Source organism: Pseudochaenichthys georgianus, chromosome 23 (genome assembly GCF_902827115.2).
Source record: "Pseudochaenichthys georgianus chromosome 23, fPseGeo1.2, whole genome shotgun sequence".
In the NCBI taxonomy this organism is placed as follows: Eukaryota; Metazoa; Chordata; class Actinopteri; order Perciformes; family Channichthyidae; genus Pseudochaenichthys; species Pseudochaenichthys georgianus.
Genome location: NC_047525.1, coordinates 10,295,829 through 10,319,186, shown reverse-complemented (window position 1 = coordinate 10,319,186; position 23,358 = coordinate 10,295,829). Strand labels below are relative to the sequence as shown.

General features: G+C 43.6%; 1 protein-coding gene across 2 annotated transcripts in view; it reads left to right on the top strand.

Annotated features, from left to right (window-relative positions):
* The window catches only part of anks1b (ankyrin repeat and sterile alpha motif domain containing 1B), a 229,359-nt gene that overhangs the window by 64,619 nt on the left and 141,382 nt on the right, over positions 1–23,358 (top strand). For both annotated transcript variants that reach the window (XM_034075301.2, XM_034075302.2), the window contains exons 3-4: positions 605–761; positions 17,732–17,884. In XM_034075301.2, the coding sequence (XP_033931192.1) occupies positions 605–761; positions 17,732–17,884 (310 nt within the window). The remainder of the gene's footprint in view (positions 1–604; positions 762–17,731; positions 17,885–23,358) is intronic.

The window sequence follows — 23,358 nt, the reverse complement described above, 5'->3', positions numbered from 1 at the left end:
CGGATTGAAATATGTGAAGCATAGAAGATATTGATGATAAATTATGGAGCATTTACCAACATTCTTATTTTTAATGTTAGACCCAGCTAAGCAAACATTTCACGTATAAACAACACATTGTAAAACAGTGTGAACTGTTTTTACCAGGAGAAAATGAATATCTGTAGAGATTAGCACTGAATATAAGAGGAAACACAAACAATTTGAATATATATTTATTATTTTTACTCCACTCATGGCAATTATCAAAGAAAACATGTACACTTTAAGCATTTCTTTTTGTATCCCATTAGCAAACAATAGATGGCCTGTCAGTCTCAGCTGCTTACAGTAACATGAAACCAAAAACATCATCAAAAGTCAACACAACAATCTACCATCAGCAAAACCTGACACCTCCATACTGACTAATTATTATACAGAAATCTGCTCTAAAGTAGTCAGTGCGAACTAATGTTCCTTCTGTGTTGCTTGTCCTAGTTAATTTATTTCATGTTTAAAAAGGTGTTAAATATGTTTGATTAGCTGTTTTCAAAGGACAAGGGGACACTATTCCATGTGTCTCCCACTGTGCTGATACAGTATGTTGTCCTGCCTCTCTCAGGGAGGTGGTGCTGAAGCTGCTGCAGTTTGAGGCGGCCGCAAACCTCTCTGACAGTAAAGGATGCTACCCGCTGCACCTGGCTGCCTGGCGGGGGGACGTGGACATCGTCCGCATCCTCATCCACCACGGACCCTCGCAGTGCCGCGTCAACCAACAGGTAAACCCCCAACAGCATCCTCATCCTCTCAAAAACCCCCATCTTTAATGCTGATGTGAGAAAATGGTCATTCATCCTATATTTGATCAGTTAGTTGTCTTTCTTTAGTCCAACACATGCCCATAATACCACACATTACATCGTTAAATTGGTTAGAAAAGTGTTTTCTTTTGTCTACTGGCCTTTTTTTTATTAATTAGTCTGAGAAGTGTATAAACAAATTAGTTCCTCTGACTTTGTGTTCGCAGGATATTATTATTAAGCTATATTGCGGCTTTTTTTATTGCAGTTATTTAATAGGGTGTCATGCTGCTGCCAGTGTTGCTGTAATTCCTTTATTAGGGTGGTTTCGGGTCAGCAGTTTCTGTATCAGCTCTAAATGCCTCGAGCCCTGACCTCTGATATCTCTGTGAGTTCACTGCACTGAGAGGAGCATCATTAACACTCTGGATTCCTTTAGCTCAGAGAAGCCATATGATTAGTTGGAAGTGTAGAAGCCCTGACTTGTTTGATAAATGCCAAAACACTTTCCCTGGGTGCTGTAACTGTTCACGAACAAGAGAGGTCTGATCAGCTGAATTCAAGTTGAGTTCATCACTGGTATTTCCCGGGGCATTTGAACCAGCCTGCCTCTCTTTATGGCTCCTGTCCAACAGAGGCCATCCTTCACAGTTCCTGCTGATCACTCTCTGACAGCCGGGGGGGGGCGGGGGGGCAGCCTGCAGCCTGCCACTGCCACTGCTGTCATCCCTCATCAGCAAATGACCTTCTCCTCCTCCCTCACTCTTTTCCTGTCCATCTCTGCTCGCAGCATGTTGATGATGTCACGGCTCAGTCATTTTAACCCTCTTGTCATGTTCATCTCCCCCCCCCCCCCTTAGTATGGGGTTCGGTTTGAACTGCTCCTACATTAACACAAAAACTATGAATTGTCACCACATTTTATTTAACTCCCTTTCAAGTTGTATACAAGGTCTCATGTATACTGGTCCTCCAAATTCAATATGTACTCCAAAATTAACATTTGTCGATTTGGCTGTGCACTGTCTGATGGAAGAACATAATCTAGGGTTACCAATTCATTTCCTATGGAGGTCATTTTATTCTGTTGGTGTTACATAGTTGATTTAACCACTCAAAATTCAATAAAACTGGTGATCAGCAATGTTATATGTTCAAATGCTTACTGTGGAGGATATCACAAGGCCTTAAGGCAGTCACATGTAAAACACTATGTTTATGATTGATGAAAGTCGTAAATTGGTCAGATTTGAACCAAACACGACAGGGTCAGATGAGCATGAGGCACACAGGAAGTGTAGATATATGTTTCCATATTCCTGCCCCTGCTGGTGGCGCACACAGTAATGGACCCCTCAGGTTACTGGAGCGTTATTTACTCTGCATAATAAGCACATTTTCCTCCGTCACCATTAGCCAAATCGTTTCCCTCGGAGAGTTGTTAGAGACTAATTGTTTGCCGTGATAAATGGTGTCCCTTGCCCCTCAAATGAGGAGGTTTGTCAGCAAGTGAACGCGTCAGGTCATTTTCCACGTCGAGCTGAGTGGGCAGCTGTGCAGGCGGCGTGGACGCGGACAGGGAGGAAGCTGCTGATCGAGAACAAAATGTGCATGGATGCTGACCTCAGTGTGTTAAAGTGTGCTCTTTGTTCATGAAACATAGAAACAGTCTCTCTGTGTTGTTGTGTTTTCTTGCGGTATTTAATTGTTTTTTAAACCCTAATGATTTGTACAGTATGTCTAGGAGGCAAGACTAAGTTTAAGTCAGTTTTGCACTCAAAGAAAGTTCAAAGGGAGACAGATGTTACTCGCTGTGGTGTTCTCATCAACACCTCACTTTCAAGTCATCGAATTACCCTGCTCTGCTTCCCCTGTATCTCACTCTGTATCTCACTCTGTATCTCACTCTGTATCTCACTCTGTATCTCACTCTGTATCACACGTGTCACGTGGAGCCTCGTTTATCAACAAACGGGAAATGACTGGTTTTATCTAGTTATCAGTTTCTGTGTAATTAACACGGTGAGTTTATCAGGCCTCTGCTGTCTTTCATTTGTTTGACATTTGCGCTTGGGGGGGGCAAACCTTTTTTACTGACGTCCCAACTATCGCGTGGGATGCTACGGATACAGTAGCAATAAAGCCAGCGCTCACCGCACTGAGTATGACTTTTCCATGCACGCCTCATGCCCGCCGTACACACACACTCATATGGAAGGGGCGGTCTCTCCCCCCAACAACAGTGCATTACATACAGGGTTGGGAGGGTTACTTTGTAAATGTAATCAATTACTGATTACTGATTACATGGCTCTGAAAGTAATCCGAATACAGTTACAGTTACGTGTCTTAAAAAGTAATCAGATTACTTATAGATTACTTTTGGATTACTTTCTTTTCCCATCACAGATGGGTATGTTTTGGTGAACAGGAGACACAAAAAGCAAAAGGAAACTGAACGTGTTTTTACCGTTGTAATGGCGTATCAAGAGCACAACTAAAACTTAACATCTGAAACGATGTAACAACATAATACACGTTTTGGGGATGCAGCTTGGGATGTGAGGAGAGAGGGACACGGCTTAGAACGGGCGTGTCACCTTCTGTCCTGCCAGCGTTGGCAGGACATGAATTAAAATGTCGAACTCGGACTTAATTTTAAGGACATTTCGGCCAGGGGTGTAGAGCTATATTTGTTTAAGCACCGGATTGGCAAAACAGGAGAGTGTGTGCACCAGTCTGCCTTGATCTATGAATTCATGTCCGTGACACTCACAGTATCTGCTGCCCACAGCTGTGTTATAGAAGGAACACCTCCTTCACTTCATGAAATCTCTGCAGCACCAGGAGGCAGCGGGAGGGTTAACTCCGCCTTTGAGAAGACGAGCGTGCTGCGCAGTGCCTTTCACGCACCGCCTTTCACGCACCGCCTTCACTGTGTATACCTTCAGAAATAATCATTAGTAAGGCTAAAGAGCGACCGCACACACACACACACACACACACGATTTAAACACAGACTTTTGTTCCTCCATGTTTCGTTGTTATTGTTTCACTGAGCGAGCGGACCCGTGATTTTTTTTCAAACGCTTTTTTGGTCCATCTGCGGCGGCTCTGATGATTCGAATCGGCTGTACCTACAATAATGAATATTACATGTTGAGGGGAAATCTTTCCACCAATTATTCCAATAAGTATTCCAAAATGTATTCACTTCAGGTTACGAAAGTAACTGTAATCAGATTACTCGTTTTTCAAATGTAACGCGAGCTGAATACAGTTACTTGATTTTTGTATTCTGATTACGTAACGCCGTTACAAGTATTCCGTTACAACCCAACCCTGATTACATAACTGTAAAACTTATCATCACTGTGCACATCTTATACTTATTTGATAACTACTATATCCCTTAGTTACTTGAACACTCTACAATATTATTAACCAGTGTCCTACCTTATTAAAATATTGATATACGAAATATTTGTATTGGAACAGTTTTCGACGTAGTAATGCTGTAATATATTTCAGCCACTAGGGGGGGCAATGCCCCCCCTGCCCCCCCCGCAAAATCCGCCTGTGTCTTTCACACTATTGCTTGCAGAAACAGCAACACACAAAGACTACAGCATGACTCGCTCTAAGGGGGCAGTATTCATTTGTATGCCTTAAGCAGACATTTTTTGTAAATATCTTCATTGATTTCCCCACACAAGCGTGATACAAAGCATGTACATTCAGTTATTATTCACAAAGTAATAATACACAATATACAGCACCCATTAACCAATTGAGTTACAAATCTTGAATTTGAGTTCCTCTAATTTGTATACTGCGATGTGATGCATACTGATCTGAGCGTACGATTTATAGCATGTTGGTGTGTTTACGATGCCTAAGCCCCATATTTCCCCGCTCTCTGTCTTGTCTGCTTTAGAGAGCAGCGCCTGCTGAGTCCCCACACACGCTCACACACATCATCCAGCAAGCCATTGGCTGCACATTACCCCATTCTCAACCGTATTTCTCTGCCCACGCACACCATTACTCGTGTCAGAGGTGGAGTGTGTGTTTGCTGCTAGGTTTTATCAGTTGACTCCAGAGGGGCACGCTGTTTGTCTTAATATCAGCTCTTTACTTCCACTAGGGAGAGAAACACAGCATTCCTGCTCACCTTTTGAACAGAAGGGGGCAACGAGTGTCTAGAGAAGGACACGGGAAGGAGCAGAAATGAGTGGGAAAAGTCTTGAGAGTGTAAGGAGAAATTGACGGAAAGAGAAGTAGGGGAATTGTGTAGGTGGGCCGCTTTTACGAAGCAGCCAATAGAGGATTATTGGAGGTTAGTGGATGTCATTAGCTGGCGGTAAACCAGTTCCAGCCCCACTGTTTACTGCCTAATTGGTCCCAGTAGTTCCCCATTCACAGCTGTTTATTGTGTGTGTGTGTGTGTGTGTGTGTGTGTGTGTGTGTGTGTGTGTGTGAGAGAGAGAGAGACACAGAGACAGAGAGACAGAGAGAGAGAGAGAGACAGAGACAGAGAGAGAGACAGAGAGACTGGGGAAGATCATAACACACTGTGTGTTTATGTTTGTGTTTGTATGTGTGAGAGACAGTGAGGCAGGGAGGATGTGAAAGATTGCTTGTTGACTTGAGGCTCACGCTCGACTTGCTGGGCCAATTGCATGTTTGGAGTCGTGAGGCGTTGTTTGTTGTGATCTCTCTTTCTCTCGCTCAGATTCACTCATGAGCTGATGCCTCACTTTATGTCTGTCTCGTAAGATAACTGGCAACACATATTTCTTGGATTGCAAAAGGTGTGTACAGGATAACATTGATTTTGCTGGAAGCTTTTATTATAGAATAGAATAACATTAGTGTGGTTTTCTCCTGCTTAAACAAAAATACTTCATGACTTCATAACCCTAACCCTCAGGCCCATGTTTAGAAACTTCCGGACCCCCGTATTCCAACTAGCAACACTTAGAAGGACGTGCATCGAGACAGAGTATGTTGGCTGACTTATGGTGATGTATTTCCAGAGGTGAAAAAGTACCAAGATGTTGTACTTAAGTAAAAATAGAATTACCAGAGTGTAGGAATACTCTGTTACAAGTAAAAGTCCTGCAATCAAAATGTTACTCAAGTAAAAGTACAAAGGTATTGGCATCAAATAAACGTAAAGTACCAAAAGTTAAAGTACTCATGAAGCAGGTCCATGTCAGAATAATATATATGATATTTTTTATAATGATTGATCATTAAAGTGTTCTCAAAGCTGGTAAAGGTGCAGCTAGTTTGAATGACTTTGTATACTGCAGGGTAGCTTGTGAATTTACTCCAGGTGGAACTAAAGTCTGATTTAAGACTTGCTCATATTTCACATCTTTAATCCAAATCTGCAAAGTAACAAAGGTTCTAAATGAATGTATTGGAGTAAAAGTACACTATTTAACTCTGTTTCGTAGTGGGGTAGAAATACAAAGTAGCAAAACATTTAAATACTCATGTCCCTTTGTGCTGCACAGGGACTAAAGCTGGTTTCTTTGTTTCCATAAACAGAAGAACAGAGGTAGTACTACTCCTCTCTCCCTCCTGTGCTCCCAAAGGAGGAGAAAGTAGAACAGCAGCAAATAATCATGGGAGATAATAAGAGAGATTAGAATGGTGCGCCAGCTGTGCTTCACATGTGTGGAAGCATGCGTAGATGAAATACTTCCAGCAGGCCTTTCTCCAGGTGCAGCGCGGCCTTCTGGGAGCCCAGAGGCTGTGTGAACCAAGACAAAGGTCATGAGGTGGCTCACCTGCTGTGTGTTTATGTGTGTTAGCGCCTGTGTGTGTATACATCCTACAGGCTGCACACACATGATGTTACCACACATGAAATGGAAACCATGTGTTCCCTGACGGTCAACATGTGAACTCTGTGTGAAGCTACTCAAGAAGCCAGCGTGGGAAAAGACGTTTTTTATGAAAAAAAAAAAAGCTATATGTCATATGTTTTCCCACACGCTCCGTCGGCTTCCTAATTAAAGTTGAGTTAAATAAATGTGGAATGTATAACAGACGATTAAGTGTGAGCGTGTTGATTGAGGTGTCATATGAAAACACAGAAAAACGTTTGCAGCTTTTTCCCTTTTGGTGTTTGACAGAAAATGGAAAATGTGTTTTTTCTTTAAGTTGCCTGCCCTAAAGGTAGATCAGAGTTCACATTTCATCTTCAGAGCAGCAGATTGTGTGTCTCGCTGAAGGGCACTGCAGCGGTATGAATTTGAGAAAATATGGTTTGAGCGCAATATGACAAATGATACTTTGGTGGGGGGGTTTATAGAGTATATTGATCAAATTTAAAAGTGTGTGTATTCAGTTGAATCTATGAAAATGCTACACTTCAAACATCAGTGAATACAGATCTAGTTGTAAGGTACATTTTTAGATGTTATTATTACTATGCCTGAAGGTCATGAATTATTATTTTATAAGATTTATGTATTAATTGTTTTGGAGATTCAGTTGCCTGAATCATTTTAGGCAAGGCAAGGCAAGTTTATTTATATAGCACCTTTCAACACAAGGCAATTCAAGGTGCTTTACAAAAATGAAAGACATTCAGACAAAGGCATTTAATAACAGTAAAAGATAATAAAAGAAACATTAAAAGAAAAAATACATGAATAAAAAGTTACAGTGCAGTTTAAGATATGAATAGTTCACACAGAAGTTCCACTTTACTGATGAACACAATGGCTCGGTTTCAATTAAAAGCAGCGACAAAAAGATAAGTCTTCAGCCTGGATTTAAAAGTAGTAAGAGTTGCAGCGGACCTGCAGGTTTCTGGGAGTTTGTTCCAGATATTTGGAGCATAATAACTGAACGCTGCTTCTCCATGTTTAGTTCTGACTCTGGGGACAGAAAGCTGACCAGTCCCTGAAGACCTGAGAGATCTGGATGGTTCATAATTTAGCAGGAGGTCAGAAATGTATTTTGGGCCAAAACCATTCAGTGCTTTTTAAACCAGCAGCAGTATTTTAAAATCTATTATTTGACACACAGGAATCCAGTGTAAAGACTTCAGAACTGGAGTGATGTGATCCACTTTCTTAGTGTTAGTGAGGACTCGAGCAGCGGCGTTCTGAATCAGCTGCAGCTTTCTGATAGATTTTTTAGTGAGACCTGTAAAGACACCATTACAGTAGTCCAGTCTACTGAAGATAAAAGCATGGACAAGCTTGTCCAAATCCTGCTGTGACATTAGTCTTTTAATCCTAGATATGTTCTTTAGGTGATAGTAGGCTGATTTTGTAACTGTTTTAATGTGACTGTTGAAACTCAGGTCAGAGTCCATGACTACACCTAGATTTCTGGCTTTATCTGTTGTTTTGAACATTGCAGACTGAAGCTCAGCGCTAACTTTTATACGTTCTGCCTTGGCTCCAAAGACCATTACCTCAGTTTTATCTTTGTTTAATTGGAGAAAGTTCTGACACATCCAGTCATTGATTTGTTCAATGCACTTACTCAGTGTTTGAATTGGAGCATAGTCTCCTGGTGAAATGGTTATGTAAATGTGTGTGTCATCCGCATAGCTATGGTAACTTATTTTGTTGTTTTTCATTATCTGAGCCAGTGGTAGCATGTAGATGTTAAAGAGAAGAGGCCCCAAGATGGAGCCTTGAGGAACTCCACATGTCATATTTGTCAACTCAGATGTGTATTTACCAGTGCTGTCAAAATTATCGCGTTAACGGCGGTAATTAATTTTTTGAATTAATTGCGTTAAAATATTTAACGCATGTGCAGAATGGCCCACCCCATACGTGCCACCAGTGGCAGCGCTGGGGTAGGCTACACCCATACCAAGAAATGGCTTAGCCCCACCATGAAAAATGATGTTAAAGTAAGCAAAATAAAGTCTGCCAACTCGCGCGGAGTAAATTGCACAGACAGCAGTTAGTAAGATTGATTTCAGTCGCCACGGTTTTGAAAACTTTTGTCACGTAGTGATCGTCTTCTCAATAGAACATCTTTGATAACGGCGTGGTGTTGTTGCAGGAAGTCCCGACGTAGAATACTTTTGCTGGAGTACAGGGCAGAGCCATATAATAGTAATAATATGGCTCTGGTACAGGGGTGCACATAACTGGTACGCAGGTTATGTGCGTAATCTGAAATGCGTACCGTCACTTGTGTCACAAAGCGCATTTGCGTACCGACGTACTTGTGAAGCTTTTCCAGAAGGCGGTTAGATCACCGGACGACAGAGTCGGTCTCCGTGTGCACAGACAGGGCTGCTGTTAACGTCGGTCTGTACAACGGAACTGTGCCAAAACTACGCCAACCGGCTGCGGAGGGAGACTCCCCCCTTCGCTGGAGCTGATCACAACGTTCACACTCTGTGGTCACGAAGTACTCCACTAGCGCGCCCCCCCCCCTCTGTCGACTTTCCTGAAGTATTCCCCCGTTGATAGAAATCAACACGTAATGAATTAAGACCCCACGGTTTGATGATTGATAGGTGTGTGGGTTGTCTTTCATTTTGACATGCAGAAAAATGTTATAATAAACATAGATACTGTATGTTAAATTGATATATCCGCCTTCTTTCATTTATCTTTCCATTCCCACAACAATATACATAAATAAATGGCATATTTTGGACATAGTTCGAATGGTGATTAATCATGATTAATTAATTTTTAAGCTGTGATTAATCTGATTAAAAATTGTAATCGTTTGACAGCCCTAGTATTTACCTATAGAAACAAAGTTGTTTCTGTCCTTTAAGTAGGATTCAAACCAATTTAGAACTGTTTCCGAAAGTCCCACCCAGTTTTCTAGTCGGTCTAGTAATATGTTGTGGTCAAGTGTCAAACGCAGCACTGAGATCTAATAATACTAACACTGAAGTTCTGCCACTGTCTGTGTTTAAGTGGATGTCATTGAAGACCTTTACAAGAGCAGTCTCAGTGCTGTGGTTTGGACGAAAGCCTAACTGGAACACATCCAAACAGCTATTTAAATGCAAGAAATTACTCAACTGTTGAAAGACTACTTTTTCAATGATTTTAAATAGAAATGGCAGGTTTGATATGGGCCTGTAGTTGTTCATGACTGAAGCGTCTAGATTATGCTTTTTAAGAGCGGTTTAATGACTCAGGTGTGGAAAAATACCTGAGTGAAGAGACTTGTTTACTATATGAAGTAGATCTGAGGCCATGCAAGGAAAAACATTTTTGAAAAACCCTGTTGGAATAATATCAAGGCAGCGGGAGGAGGATTTCAGAAGTTGTATAATGTCCTCTAGGTCTTTATCATTAATCTGATGGAATTGTGTCATGGTGTTTGAATTGATTTTAAGTGGACACAGAGACAAAACATTTGCTGTACCTGATGCAGAGGCACTGACTGCTTGTCTGATTTTCTGAATTTTGTCAGTGAAGAAGGAGGCAAATTCATTGCACGCCCTGGTGGATAGAACTTCAGAGGCTACTGACACTGGGGGGTTAGTTAGTCTGTCGACGGTAGCAAACAAGGCACGTGCGTTGTTTTTATTTTAGGCTGAAAGAAACAGTAAGTACTTCTAAAAAATGTATGAGGAAAAACAAATACAAATCAGTAAAACATTTAAAGCCAAACCGTTTAAATAAGAAAATTGAATTATTATGATAGGTATTTTGTAGCTTTTGTCAATACTTTTCCATTTCATCTAAAAATTACATAAAAATTGTAAATTGTAAAGATTTTTTTAAACCAATAAACCATTGAATTAAAGCAAGAAAGCACCTGTAAAACATTAAGCTCAGATTCTTTTTTTATTTAGTATATCCCATGTAGGCTACTATACATAGAAATAGAGGAATAGGCTCCATATTTCTAAGAGAGGACAGGAGTGAGAAGGGCGATACAGTTTCACCTTGTGTGTCTACAGCCTATTTATTTACCCAGCTGTCCCCAGGCGCTGAGCTGCTGGGATTACGAAACGCTGTAACGTAGACGAGGCTCATCCTGCATATCAGTCCATCAGCATTATGTTCAAACAAATACCTCTGCGCTTCACCCACAGTGGTTTCATTTCAGACCCTGATAAGGCTCGCTCCTTTGCTTGGATGTTTGTTTGCTCCAATGCAAATGAACCTAGATAATGGAAATGTGTGTGTGTGCAGGTAAATGTACTGTAATGCCATGAGTGTGCAAGTATGTTTTGTGTTGAGAAGGATTCGCCATGGATAGTAAAAATGTATCATCAAAACAAAAACTCCCCTTTTCTCTTACGCATGATATTTATGACCATTAACTGTGTTTCAGCGCTATATGTGCTGCTGAAAGAAAAGCTTTGACATGCATTTGTAATGGCATGTCAATAATGTGCTGCCATGCCTGTTGATGCATCATTAGAGTGGCCAATCAGCAACAATGCACCGAGTGCTGGATGATATCGGAGAGCTGTCAGAGCGATTGTAATGGAAATATATAGCTGTCTCTGAGAGCATGGAGGTATTTTCTCTACATCTCCCCCCGCTCTCTCTCACCTCCCCTCCGTCCCTGTCTCGCTCGGCCCGTCACTCTGTGTCTCTGTTCATCTCTTTGTCACTCTCCTTTTTGTCTGAGTATTGCGTTTGCCCTATCTAAAGCTGCGGATTGGACTGACAAAGCTTTATTGTCCGTTTAAGGCTGCACAGGTCTGTGGCAGCACCAACAATGGCTGAAATCTACCGCTGCATGCTTGTTTTAGAGTTAAATCTGAAAAGGTAGTCATTATCATCCTGTTGAAGTGTTTAATGGAATCCGTGATCCAAATGTATACCAAAACAATTGTGCCATAAGGTCCATTCATTGGCTGTTCTGGAGCTTTTGATTGTACCACATGATTGTCATTGAATGGTAGAGGTCCATATTTCCATTGTTCTGAGATCTTTAGGTTCAGTGTTGACCTTGGAAACAAACTGTCTCTACTTTATCCCACATTGTCCCTCATAGTAAACCACCAATAATACCGTTTCTTGTTTTTTTCTCCAATATTTGCTTTTTCCTCATTCACCTATAAATTACCTAAATCTGCAGATGTTTGAATCGGAGATTAGAGTTACAGAACTCCTGGAATTTAGAGACACTCAAAATTAACATTTCCCCCAGTCTTTGGAGAAACAATTGTGCCCACATAACTTCCGGACTCCCGACAGTGCCAGAAGCCTATTACATGCAGTTTGGAGGTCAGGGTGTTTGGGTTTAAAGTTCAATTTAGACTGTCCAATGCACATAATGGCTCTGCTTTGTGTATGTTGTACTTACAGTAAGTGCTACTGGGTGTGAGAGGCCAGAAAGAGGAAGGACAATTCATCCATTTTATAACAGTAACTTCAGACTAAACTAAATCCAAGTTGTGAAGGTTTTGGATCCTAAATCAAGTTGTATTTTTATGAACAACCAACCAAACAAATGCGTATTCCTCATGTATTCAAAGTCATCATTAACCTTCACCATGTCAAATACTCACTTGTGAATATATTGTTAAAAGTCTATTAACTGTTTAGGTCAAACGTGCTGTCCTGAAATCAGTGTGCCACCTATATTATCTGCTGGTAACCATAGCAACTACAATTCATCATGCTTTATATTGTGTTAACTTACAAGTGCAAGCACAAGTGTTTTTTTCTTCTATACATTTGAAGGTTATACTGTTTGCTTCAGGTGTAAAAATAAAATGCCTTCAAAAATACAAGTCTCTAAAATGAGCCCCACCTTGATCCCTTATCTTAGGACACTTTGTTGTGTATCCTTGCCTTCAAGTACAACTGTAATTGCTAAATGCTCAAAATAAATGACACATTGGGACTTAAAAATGTGTTAACAGGTGCATTTAACCTTTTAATAGATGAATGACCTTTTCTCCTGGCACTTCATTGATATTCCACACACTGAGACTGTCTGTCCGATGATAAATGATCATGCTGCTATGTGGTCCTCTGAGAAAACGGTACATATGCTATATTAGATTACATGAAACTTAAATGATCCTGATTTGAGTCGCTCCAGTGGAAAATGGTGATATCGTAGACTCAGGGAACAGAGGAAGTGGAGTTTGTTAAACATAATGCAACCAACAATTACAGCAGTAAACTGTGATGAATGTAAATTACAGTGCGCTGATTACAGTAGTAGACCTGCAATCAGAGCCGCTCTGGAAGCTTCCACTGTGCTATCAATGGAGGGGTGTGCGATCCACGGGGAGGAATGCATCAATCTGATTGGCTAAGGAGGAGGGAAGGATCCCGAGCACATTTGTAGTGTTTTTTGAAGCTAGATCATGTGTATGTGTGTCTTCATACAGGGGCTATGTCCCTCTGTTACTCACGGATACATATCTCTCACTCTCTGCTCTGGAAGTAGAGCGATGGAGAGGCTCTGGGGACAAAGAGAGTACGGAAAGGCCTGAGATGAGATCCAGGGAGCAGAGTGTGGTCATGGTTCGTTTGAGTGTTGTCATGAAGAGGCAGGAAATGTGAGGAAGAAGGAGGGTAGTTGTCAAGATTTTGTTACAATAAGTCACATGATAAAATATGTCTGTATTCTGAAGCATGAAAACATCACATGAAAAGGAAAGCATGATAATCAGACTTAATTGCCATTTAATCATTCATATCATTCGTTCAGCCTGATAATTGCTCATAATTAATTACTCGTTTGGAGCTGGCTTTTTTGTTCTGTAGTGAGAGACATAGCTTGGAAGCTCTTGACACGGAAGCTGGCAGTTGCTAGTAGTAACTCAATGTTTCTCAATATCAAATTAATCTGTAAACTCATCTTGTACAGCTTCGTATTCTCTGTTGTTTTTTAGGATTATGTCCCGATTCGTTATCCTTCCAACTGCTCCTTAATTAATTGAAGGTGTAAAGAGCTACTAATTGGAACAGCAGAACCACGTTTTCCCTTCATCGTGTTACATTTCAGCCACTTACTCAAAATATAGGTGTTGCTCTTTGAGAACCCCCCCCCCTTTCATTTCCCCCTCTTTGGTGATTTCCACAGAAGCCTAAATTGCTACAGTATGGGTGCTTCCATCACGTGTATATGTGCAGTTCATAGCTGACAGATTATCTATTTCCAAGTATACAGGAACACACACAGATGTAATCTCTGCAGGGCCGTCTCACTATCCTCCTCTCTTTCTTCTCCCCTGGTATGACTATCAATCATGTCTCTCTTTCCTTCATGGGTGTCCCTCTGCTCAGTTTTCCACATATTAGGCTGTTCCCAGAGCTGCAGGACCCCAGGGACGACCAACAGTGTTCTTGTCCTGACGAGGGCCCCTCGAGAATCAGAAAATAGCCACAGCTCCTCTAAACATTAGAGCCTCTCAGGTTTGAAATAACCTTTAAAACACAGTCTCTCTGAGACATTTAAGGCCACATGTCTGGCTTCCTATCTCTTTATCATGCTCTGGGGGAATTTGGTTATTTGAGATTGTTAGTTTTCAGAGCACTGTTTTGTTTTGTTTTTGTTTTTTTACATGACTTGGAATGCAGAGATAATGTTTTACTTCGGCCCCCATTTAAGCATTTTAAAAAAGTATGTAAATAATTGTTAAAATGGGTATTTTCACTGCTATGTAGGCTACTGCAGATATGTACGTTTTACCATCGACTGTAACTTACTAAAGATAAGGACAACATAGAAATAAATAACTTTCGATAAATACTGTACATTAATGGCGCATTTCCACTACAGCGCGGAACACTTCATGAGAAATTAGAGAAAAAAAATTAGAAAAATATTGATCATCAATCATTTTATTGCAGTTCAAATACAAATATTTTATGTTAACATTAACAATGTTACTTTTTTTAACAGGGCATTAAGTGCAAATTGAAATTGTTTACAAAATATGAAAATATTAAAAGATTATACAGATAATACAAAATAGGACCAATGTTGTCAATGGCTGCCTACTCCACTCTCCCCCATCTCATAGAAGTTTCCAAAGATTTTCATAATCATGCTTTTTGGTCTCAATTTTTCTGGCTCTTGCTTTCGGATTGTTAGCTAAGCAATGGCTTTGAAGCCAAGTCTTGACATATACCTCTGGTCTGAACTAGTTCAGTGGAGGGCCAACACACTTGATGAAAAGCAAGGCTGACCTCTAGGGAGCTTCTAGTTGTGGTTAAAATGTTCATCTGACTAAACCCACGTTCACACTCAGCTGTGGAGATGACCAGAGTGTTCACTGCTTGAAGGAGGGGTTTCAGCTCTTCTGGTGCTGGTGGTATCATTTCATCAACAGTTTTGAGTCTTACCAGCTAGCTAACACGAGAGAAAAACGTAGCTAAACTCCAAACTAAGTTGTTATTGCTGCTTATGTCCATAGATTCCACCTTTGGTGACTAAAGTAGTGAGTAATGACTAAGATTACTGACTCTTGACTTACCTGAAATGTTATTTTTAGTATTTTTAAATATGAAGTCCCTCAGATCGCGATGTCTTCCTGGTAGCTTGGCCATTGTGATGACCGTTACCTGCGCTTCTGGCATCGATCAAACAGGCGCATCACGGCGCTCTGGCGCCCTCTAGGGCACTCGCATAGTATAGCGTCAGTGACTTGGTAAAAATTTCATTGCTCCCTCGCCCACACCTCTTTTTATTGCATTTTAACACTCTAAATATTTTATATTAATATTGTTGATAGAAAAATGAGCTTATTTCTTCAATACCTTCCAGGTCATGTGACCTAATCTATATACAGTCTATGCTCAAGATCAATGCTGGGTCAAAGAACTACACTTGCTGCATAGGACACACCTCTTTTTATTCCATTTTAATCCTCTAAATATTTTTATATTAACATTTGTATGCGGAAATGAGCATATTGCTTCAATACCTTCCAGGTCATGTGACCTAATCACTCAAGATCAATGATGGGTCAAATAACTACACTGGCTGCATAGGACACACCTCTTTTTATTCCATTTTAATTAACCCTTCGGTCCAAAGTCCAATCCCGCCCCTACAACTACAACAAAATGAACATATTTGACCGTGATTTAATTGTAATACACGTTTCAAAATAATGCAGAAGTAACAACATACTGATACCGGATAGTAAAAACCATGAATTAATGCTTTGAAAAGTCTGCAGACAGACGGCAGGCGAAAAACCTTTTTAAATGTGCGTTTTCTGAATGGAGATCGGCTAAGCTAAAGTTGTATATGCTGCGACCGTCCACACTCACAACAACGGCCTATAGCTTACAGACATAAATAAACCAGCGACTGTATTCGCCATGACACAGGCAGTCTGTGGTTTGTACTTGTTTAACTTTTGTCTAGTTTCTGAACAGATATGAGGAGCTGTGAGCTCTGAGGGCTAACAGCTGACAGCTGATGTTGGTTTTGTGTTTCGCATTGAAGATGACGTCACGGCTCCGCCTACACTGCGTTACTATAGTTACTGCCCCAGTTCCTAACCTGTAACGGCCCGTCTACACTACAGCGTCGACAGCGTCGAAAGCTCCAATCTGCCCATTCACTTTCAATGGGGTGACGTCACGTAGCCGCGCTTTTTCGCCGAACTGAATTGTGGGTAGCAGAGCGGTCCGTCTCCGCCGTCTCAGGCGACAGAAGTTGAACAATGTTCAACTTCTGTCGCCTGAGACGCCGGAGTAGCCAGCGCCAGCCAATCAAATCCCGTTTCCCAAAATCTGACAGCTGAAGCCGTAGCCAATCAAACCGCGGCTAAGCTGGGAGAGATATCCCGCCGTTCATTTCTATATTTCAAAAAAAGTCGGAGGAGAAACTAACTATCGCCGTAGCAAATCACCCGGTTTTGTATGACCAGACCCTCTTCACCTACCGGGATACAAACCGGAGGAACCAGGCATGGAGGGAGGTGGCAGAGACAGTGGGGGAAACTGGTAGGTTTTCGCCTGTTTGGGGAGTTTATATATATATATATTGCTCGCATACAATCCCCGGGGTTTTTTGCTTTGTATGTCGGAGGCGGGAGATTCATGTGATTGGTTGTTGGCCGTGTTGCTTGAATAAAATCCCCAAGCTCCAGACACGCCCAGCTCCAAGCTATTTTTGAAGCTGTAGTGTGGACCCTCCGTAATGGAAACGCAGCATAAAGTGAGCCTGGCCTACCAAGGCCTAACTATACCGTACTAAGCCGTGCGAAATGCACCATAAGAGACCCTTATATCTGGGTAATGTGTAAGCTTAATGTACTTCTGAGAAATAAGTTTAAAGAAATTAATTCAAAATTACTTTAAAAATGAACGTATGATTGATATGTGGTACAAACTCCTTTTTTATGGTAGTCTTTTATTATCATTATGGCGATTGAGCAGTTGAATGGAAGCTGACTTCAGTCGGGTAAGTGGTGAGTAAAGTGTTGGAGCTAAAAAGCACAAAGGGTTTGAGGAAATAAATGTTGCTTTTGGCCATCTCTTCAATTCCTCTGACAGGAAGCTATAGATTTCCCCCTGACAGCGCTCACAAACCTGACATGCTTTTGGTATTTTACATGCAGAATGATGTACTGACCGAGACATGTGCTTCATACGTGTAGCAGAAACTCGTGCACAGAGTGTAGCTTTCCATCTTGAATTTCACCTTGTGTTTGTGTTCAGATACGTAAGACTCACTGCTCTTCCCCCTTTTTCTTCTCTCTATCTCAAAACGTTCACCCACATACGCCCTACTCTCACTCTCTTATTTTCCATTCCATTAATCACCACAAACTCATATCCCTACTTCCATCACCTTTTTCCATCCTTTACCACTTACCTCTTCAACTCTCTCTTGCTTCCATCACTTACCTCTTTCATTCCCCCTTCTCTGCCTCCTCGCTCCATCCTTCTGATGTTTTTTCCTTCTCTTCATTATTCCTATAATTCCTACATCCACTCCCACCTGTTTCCTCTCATCCCTCTTCCTCCTCACCTCTCCCTCTGTCACAGAACCATGAGCGGGAGACGGCGCTGCACTGTGCGGCGCAGTACGGTCACTCTGAGGTGGTGTCAGTGCTGCTTCAGGAGCTCACCGACCCCACCATGAGGAACAGCCAACAGGAGACCCCCCTGGACCTGGCCGCCATGTACGGCCGGCTACAGGTCAGTAAAAGTGACATATATGTTCTTTTCATGGTGAAATGAATAGCAGAATGTGTATATTATTTACAATACAAAGGCGAAGTCTTTTAAGATGTTCTTCAGTTTCTATTAATATCCTTATTGTTGCCAACATATCAAGGACCTTATCTGTATTTATTAAAATGTACATCCTTGTACCAAAAGTATTTTTCAGGCAGATGGCTTGCAAGTCACCAGATGCATTTTGTTTTGCATTAAAGTTGCAAAAATAGCTTTATCTTTAAAAGTTCCCATTTGTCCCTTTTCACCCTTAATATACAGTAAGGTACGGCAGCATTTTTTCAGCTTGTTTTAGGTGTGATAATAGTCACATTTTGGTAATCTGACGCAAAAGGCTAGTCAGGTTTTTTCTACATTCCAATTACTAAGAGTATTGTAATGTCGTAACTAACTTTACATTGTTGTCCAGAAAACGTTCAACATTACCTTTTTTGGAGCTAGGGAAAACAAAGACCATAAAGACTTTATCTGCTAATATAACATATTTGAATCCAACAACACATAGAAATGCCCAGTAAATATAGTTGTTACAAATATTTAAACTAAAGTTCAATCATCAATCACCATCCAATCCAGATATTCCTTAAATGAAATCTCAAACTTGTACCTGGAAGTTTTTTGTTCAATTTAATGTCAAGAGAGATCAAGTAATATCTCACCTTGTTAGACCTGACCTTTCAATACCTCTAAAGGGGAGAAGCTCAAATCACCATATACTGGACGAAAAGTCACCTAAAAATGATTCAAACCTTTGAAATGAATGAGAATATCACACAAGCGTCCGCTACCAGTCAAGGGCACAACACCCCTAATAACATTTAATTTGCAATGAAAATGTAATCATAGAAAAGCAGCTTGATATTGATATGAATTTCATTTATTGATTATAATTATTGATCATCAAAGTGTTATCATCAAAGCTGGTAAAGGTGCAGCTAGTTTGAATGACTTTGTATACTTCAGGGTAGCTTGTGAATTTACTCCAGGTGGAACTAAAGTCTGATTTAAGAGTTGACTATATTTCACATCATTAAACAAAATCTGCAAAGTAACTAAAGGAATTTAATAAATGTAGTGGAGTAAAAGTACACTATAAACTTCTGAATCGTAGTGGAGTAGAAGTGCAAAGTAGCTTAAAATTGATAAAGTGGAAGTACCTCAAAATTATACTTAAGTACAGAACTTGAGTAAATCTACTTAGTTACTTTTCACCACTACTACAATGTATCAAAGAATACACACACCTTTCACTCTGCCACGAGCATCTGCTGATGTTCAAATGCAATCACACATCCTCTCTGCTGAGCTATGAGTAATTGCAGTCGAGCCACACAGGTTTGTCTGAGCATGAATGCATAATTTATAAAGGCAGCGGTGTTTCTCTCTCGCTCTCTGCATCGTAATGAAGGGAAATCCCTGTGGTGGAAGCTACTGCTGCTCGGAGATGTAACTAACACGGGGCAAAAGTTGACTGTACACACACATGGAGAAATACATGAAAGGAAGTAGCTTTGGAGAGAACTGTGTGATGACCATCAAACAAAGGGCTACTCCACTACTGACTGACAGCCTCCTATCATGCCCAAGATGATTGACAGGTGTATTCATTCAAGGACGTGCTGTATACTGCAGAATAACAAATGAAACAGACCTACTGTATATTTCCATTAATTATCGATTGGAAAAAACCCAACACTGAATACACATTTTTTATATTCAGATGACCACATTTTTTGCTCTGCTTTTAGCTCTCATTATAACCTGACAACTTGAGGTTTAAAAAGATAATGGTGGTATGTTTCTCATTGGAATGTATCGTCATTTCTTATCCAATAGGTACTGATTTCACACAGAAGTAAATAAAAGCTAACTAGGTTTACAATCAGTGTGGTACGCCAGCTGCACTGAGGCCGACAGGATGAGGCTCCAGAGAGTTGTAAAAGCAGAACAGGATAATCGGCTGCCCTCTCCCCTCCCTGATGGACATCTACACCTCCCGCTGCCTCAGTAGAGCCAAAAACATTATCAAGGACAGCTCACACCCCGGCTTTCACCTGTTCAACCTGCTGCCCTCCGGCAGGCGCTACAGGTGGATCACATCCAAAACAAACAGACTCAAAGACAGTTCTATTTCGTCCCTACTGACCGCCAGAGGCGGTGCTTTAGCACTGGATATGTCCATCGCGCGCATGCGCAGCTCGAGTACCAATAACAACAAAGTCACCTGTGACCCACGTGACACCGGCTACATCAGCCGGTGTCGACAGAGGATCTGTTCCTTTTCATCTTCTCGCTGCGCGAGAGTACCTTGGCTACATTTTTTGTAGCCTACAGCATTCGTTCGTTCGGAACATTTGTTAAGGATTCTCTGCAAACAGCTGGCTGCGTGTAGCTTCGCGACTCATCCAGTCGGGGCCACGGGATTACCCGTCCTCCAGGAGCTGCGGCTGGCTGCGCAGAGACTTCGTTCGGACAGGTTGGTGTCGGCTTGGTTGGCGACGGCAGTGTTTCTACTCCCTCTCCCAGCCTAGTTGTCCTGATTTCTGTCTGTTTGCTGAGTCTTTTGGTGACGGAGGTGTTTTCGCTCCCTCTCCCAGGAGTATTGCTGTGCTTTTGTACTGTTTTGGCCGCGGCGCTGAGCCAAACGTCATTAGCATTGAGCTAAACCTCATTAGCATTGAGCTAAACTTCATTAGCATTGAGCTAAACTTCATTAGCATTGAGCTAAACTTCATTGGCATTGAGCTGTAATGGCTAGTTAGCAGTAGCGGCTGCAGCCACTCGGCGGACGCCGGGTTGAGCACCGGAGTTTCCCGTGCCGTTCTTTTTTCTTTAGCTACAGCTGGCATTCGCCTTTGATTTAATGCTAAAGTTGCCGTGTTTATCCTGTTAAACAAGTAGCTGGTGAAGTCTGTGTTCCCACACCCGCTCCCGGTTACGCTGCATCTGGCGTTCGTCTTCAGTTTAACCAGTGAAGGCAGTGTTTGCGCCCCCGCTCCTGGTAGGCGCTAAACGGCCTGGTTTTTTGCGTTAAGCAGGTAGCTGGTGAAGGCTGTGCTCCCGCACCCGCTCCCGGTTATGCTGCATCTGGCATTCGTCTGTAAATTAACCAGTGAAGGCAGTGTTCTCGCCCCCGCTCCTGGTAGACGCTAAACTGCCTGGTGTTTTCTGTTAAGCAGGTAGCTGGTGAAGGCTGTGTTCCCGCACCCGCTCCCGGTTACGCTGCATCTGGCATTTGTCTGTAAATTAACCAGTGAAGGCAGTGTTCTCGCCCCCGCTCCTGGTAGACGCTAAACTGCCTTGTGTTTTCTGTTTAGCAGGTAGCTGGTGAAGGCTGTGTTCCCGCACCCGCTCCCGGTTACGCTGCATCAGGCATTCGTCTGTAAATTAACCAGTGAAGGCAGTGTTCTCGCCCCCGCTCCTGGTAGACGCTAAACTGCCTTGTGTTTTGGTTTAAGCAGGTAGCTGGTGAAGGCTGCGTTCCCGCACCCGCTCCCGGTTACGCTGCATCTGGCACTCGCCTCGGCTCAGCCAGTGAAGGGCAGGTAGCTGGTGAAGGCTGTGTTCCCGCACCCGCTCCCGGCTTCTCTGCATCTGGCTACCTACAGAATGGCTCATTCATGTAGCGCCTGTATGGCTTCTCTCGAGCCCGAGGACGGCCACGACCGTTGCCCCTCTTGCCTCGGCCTCGAGCATCTAAGGGAAGCTCTCACAGTAGGGGCCTGCATGAACTGTAGCTGCATGCCCCGGGCACTCAGAGTGGCTAGAATCACTGAGGTGGAACGTCTGGCGGCAGCCAACGGACACCTCTCTTGGTCACATCCTCCCCCAGATCAGTTCGACCGTCCCTGGCGACTTGAGGGAGCGATGGCCATGGGTGCACCCCCCAATAAGAGGACTAGGAACAGGCTGTCCTCTAGAGTGGATCAGCTAGCTACCGACATGGACACGATGAAGTCGCTCCTCGGGGCCCTTCAGCCGGGGCCCGGTATAGGGGCTGCTAGCGGGCCGCCTGCCCCTCCTTCGGTTGCTGCCCCTCCTTCGGTTGCCGCCCCTCCTTCGGTTGCCGCACCTCTGTACGAGGATGCCTTGTAGCTAGCGGCTTCGGCTAACCTCTTCAATGAAGAGACGGAGGACGAGGTCCCGCTCGAGGAGTTTTCCCTCTCCTCTGCTCAGGGGTCTCTGCAGGACGGGGAGGACGGCTCCATGGCGGCCATCATTCGTACAGCCTTGGCGCACCTGCAGATTCCGGTTCCGCAGGCCAACTTGGCTCCGGCTAGTGCCTTCTTCAGGCGTAACCCAGCCCGTGTCCCCCTCACCGTTCCTCCTTCAGAGGAGTACCTGAGGGAGCTCCAGGCATGCTGGAGGGACACCAGGGCCTTTAGCCGCACTGGTTCCGATGCCCGGACCTTGGCTGCCATGCAGGACCCGGCGAGGGCAGAGCTGGGTGGCATGCCACCCATTGAGCCTGCCATCGCCTCCCTGATTCTGGCTCCTGACGAGGCTTTAAGGCCTGAGGTCAGGTGCCCTCAGCCTCAGTGCAGGGTCACGGATGGGCTGCTCTGTAGGGCCTACGACGCAGCGGCACGCATGGGTCGTATCGGGAACTCCCTCTCCCATCTAATGCTGGCCGTCTCCGCCTCGCTGCAGCAGGCTCCGGCCGAGCCTTCTTTGCTGGGCCTCAGCGATGCATCACTGCAGGCCTTTGCCCTAATGACTAGGGAATTGGGACGAGTTATGTCTTTTCTGGTACAGACTCGTCGCCAGGTTTGGCTGGCCCAGTCACCACTGACGGAGACATGTAGGAGGGTCCTACGTAGCGTGCCAGTCGAGCCAGGGGAGCTGTTTGGGTCAGCTGCCCTGGAGACACTGGAGCGCGCTGCCCAAGCGAGGCAGACCAGGCAGCAGCTCTCGGGTCTTCGCAGTCCCGCGGCCGCTCCCGGCAGGCCCAGGGGCCGCTCTAGCAGCCGCGCTCAGCCACCGGCTTACTGGGGTGGTCGGCAGAGTTCCCAGCGGCCCACTCAACCGGCCAATGACTTTCGTGCCTCAGGTCGCCTGGCTTCCAGGCGGCCTCGCGCTTCAGAGCCTTACCGGCGCCCCCCGAGGGGCTCCAGGGGCCGGGGGGCTAGGCCCTGAAGTCCCGGGGCCGGTCGTCGGCTGGTTTTCCCAGCAGCAGCTCAGCTACTGGGCTGCCTGTATTTCCGACCCCTGGGTGGTTTCCACACTAACCCGGGGCTACGAGTTGCAGTTCCGACGCCGGCCCCTAGCCCTCGCCCGGGTCAGAATGACAGTTGTCAAGGACCCGGCGAAGGCCTTAGCGCTAGCCCAAGAGTTGTCCGTCCTCTTGGCCAAAGGCGCAATCGAGCCAGTGGACCCCCTGCGTCAGAGCGGGGGGTTCTACTCGACGTACTTTCTTGTGAGCAAGAAAGTTGGCG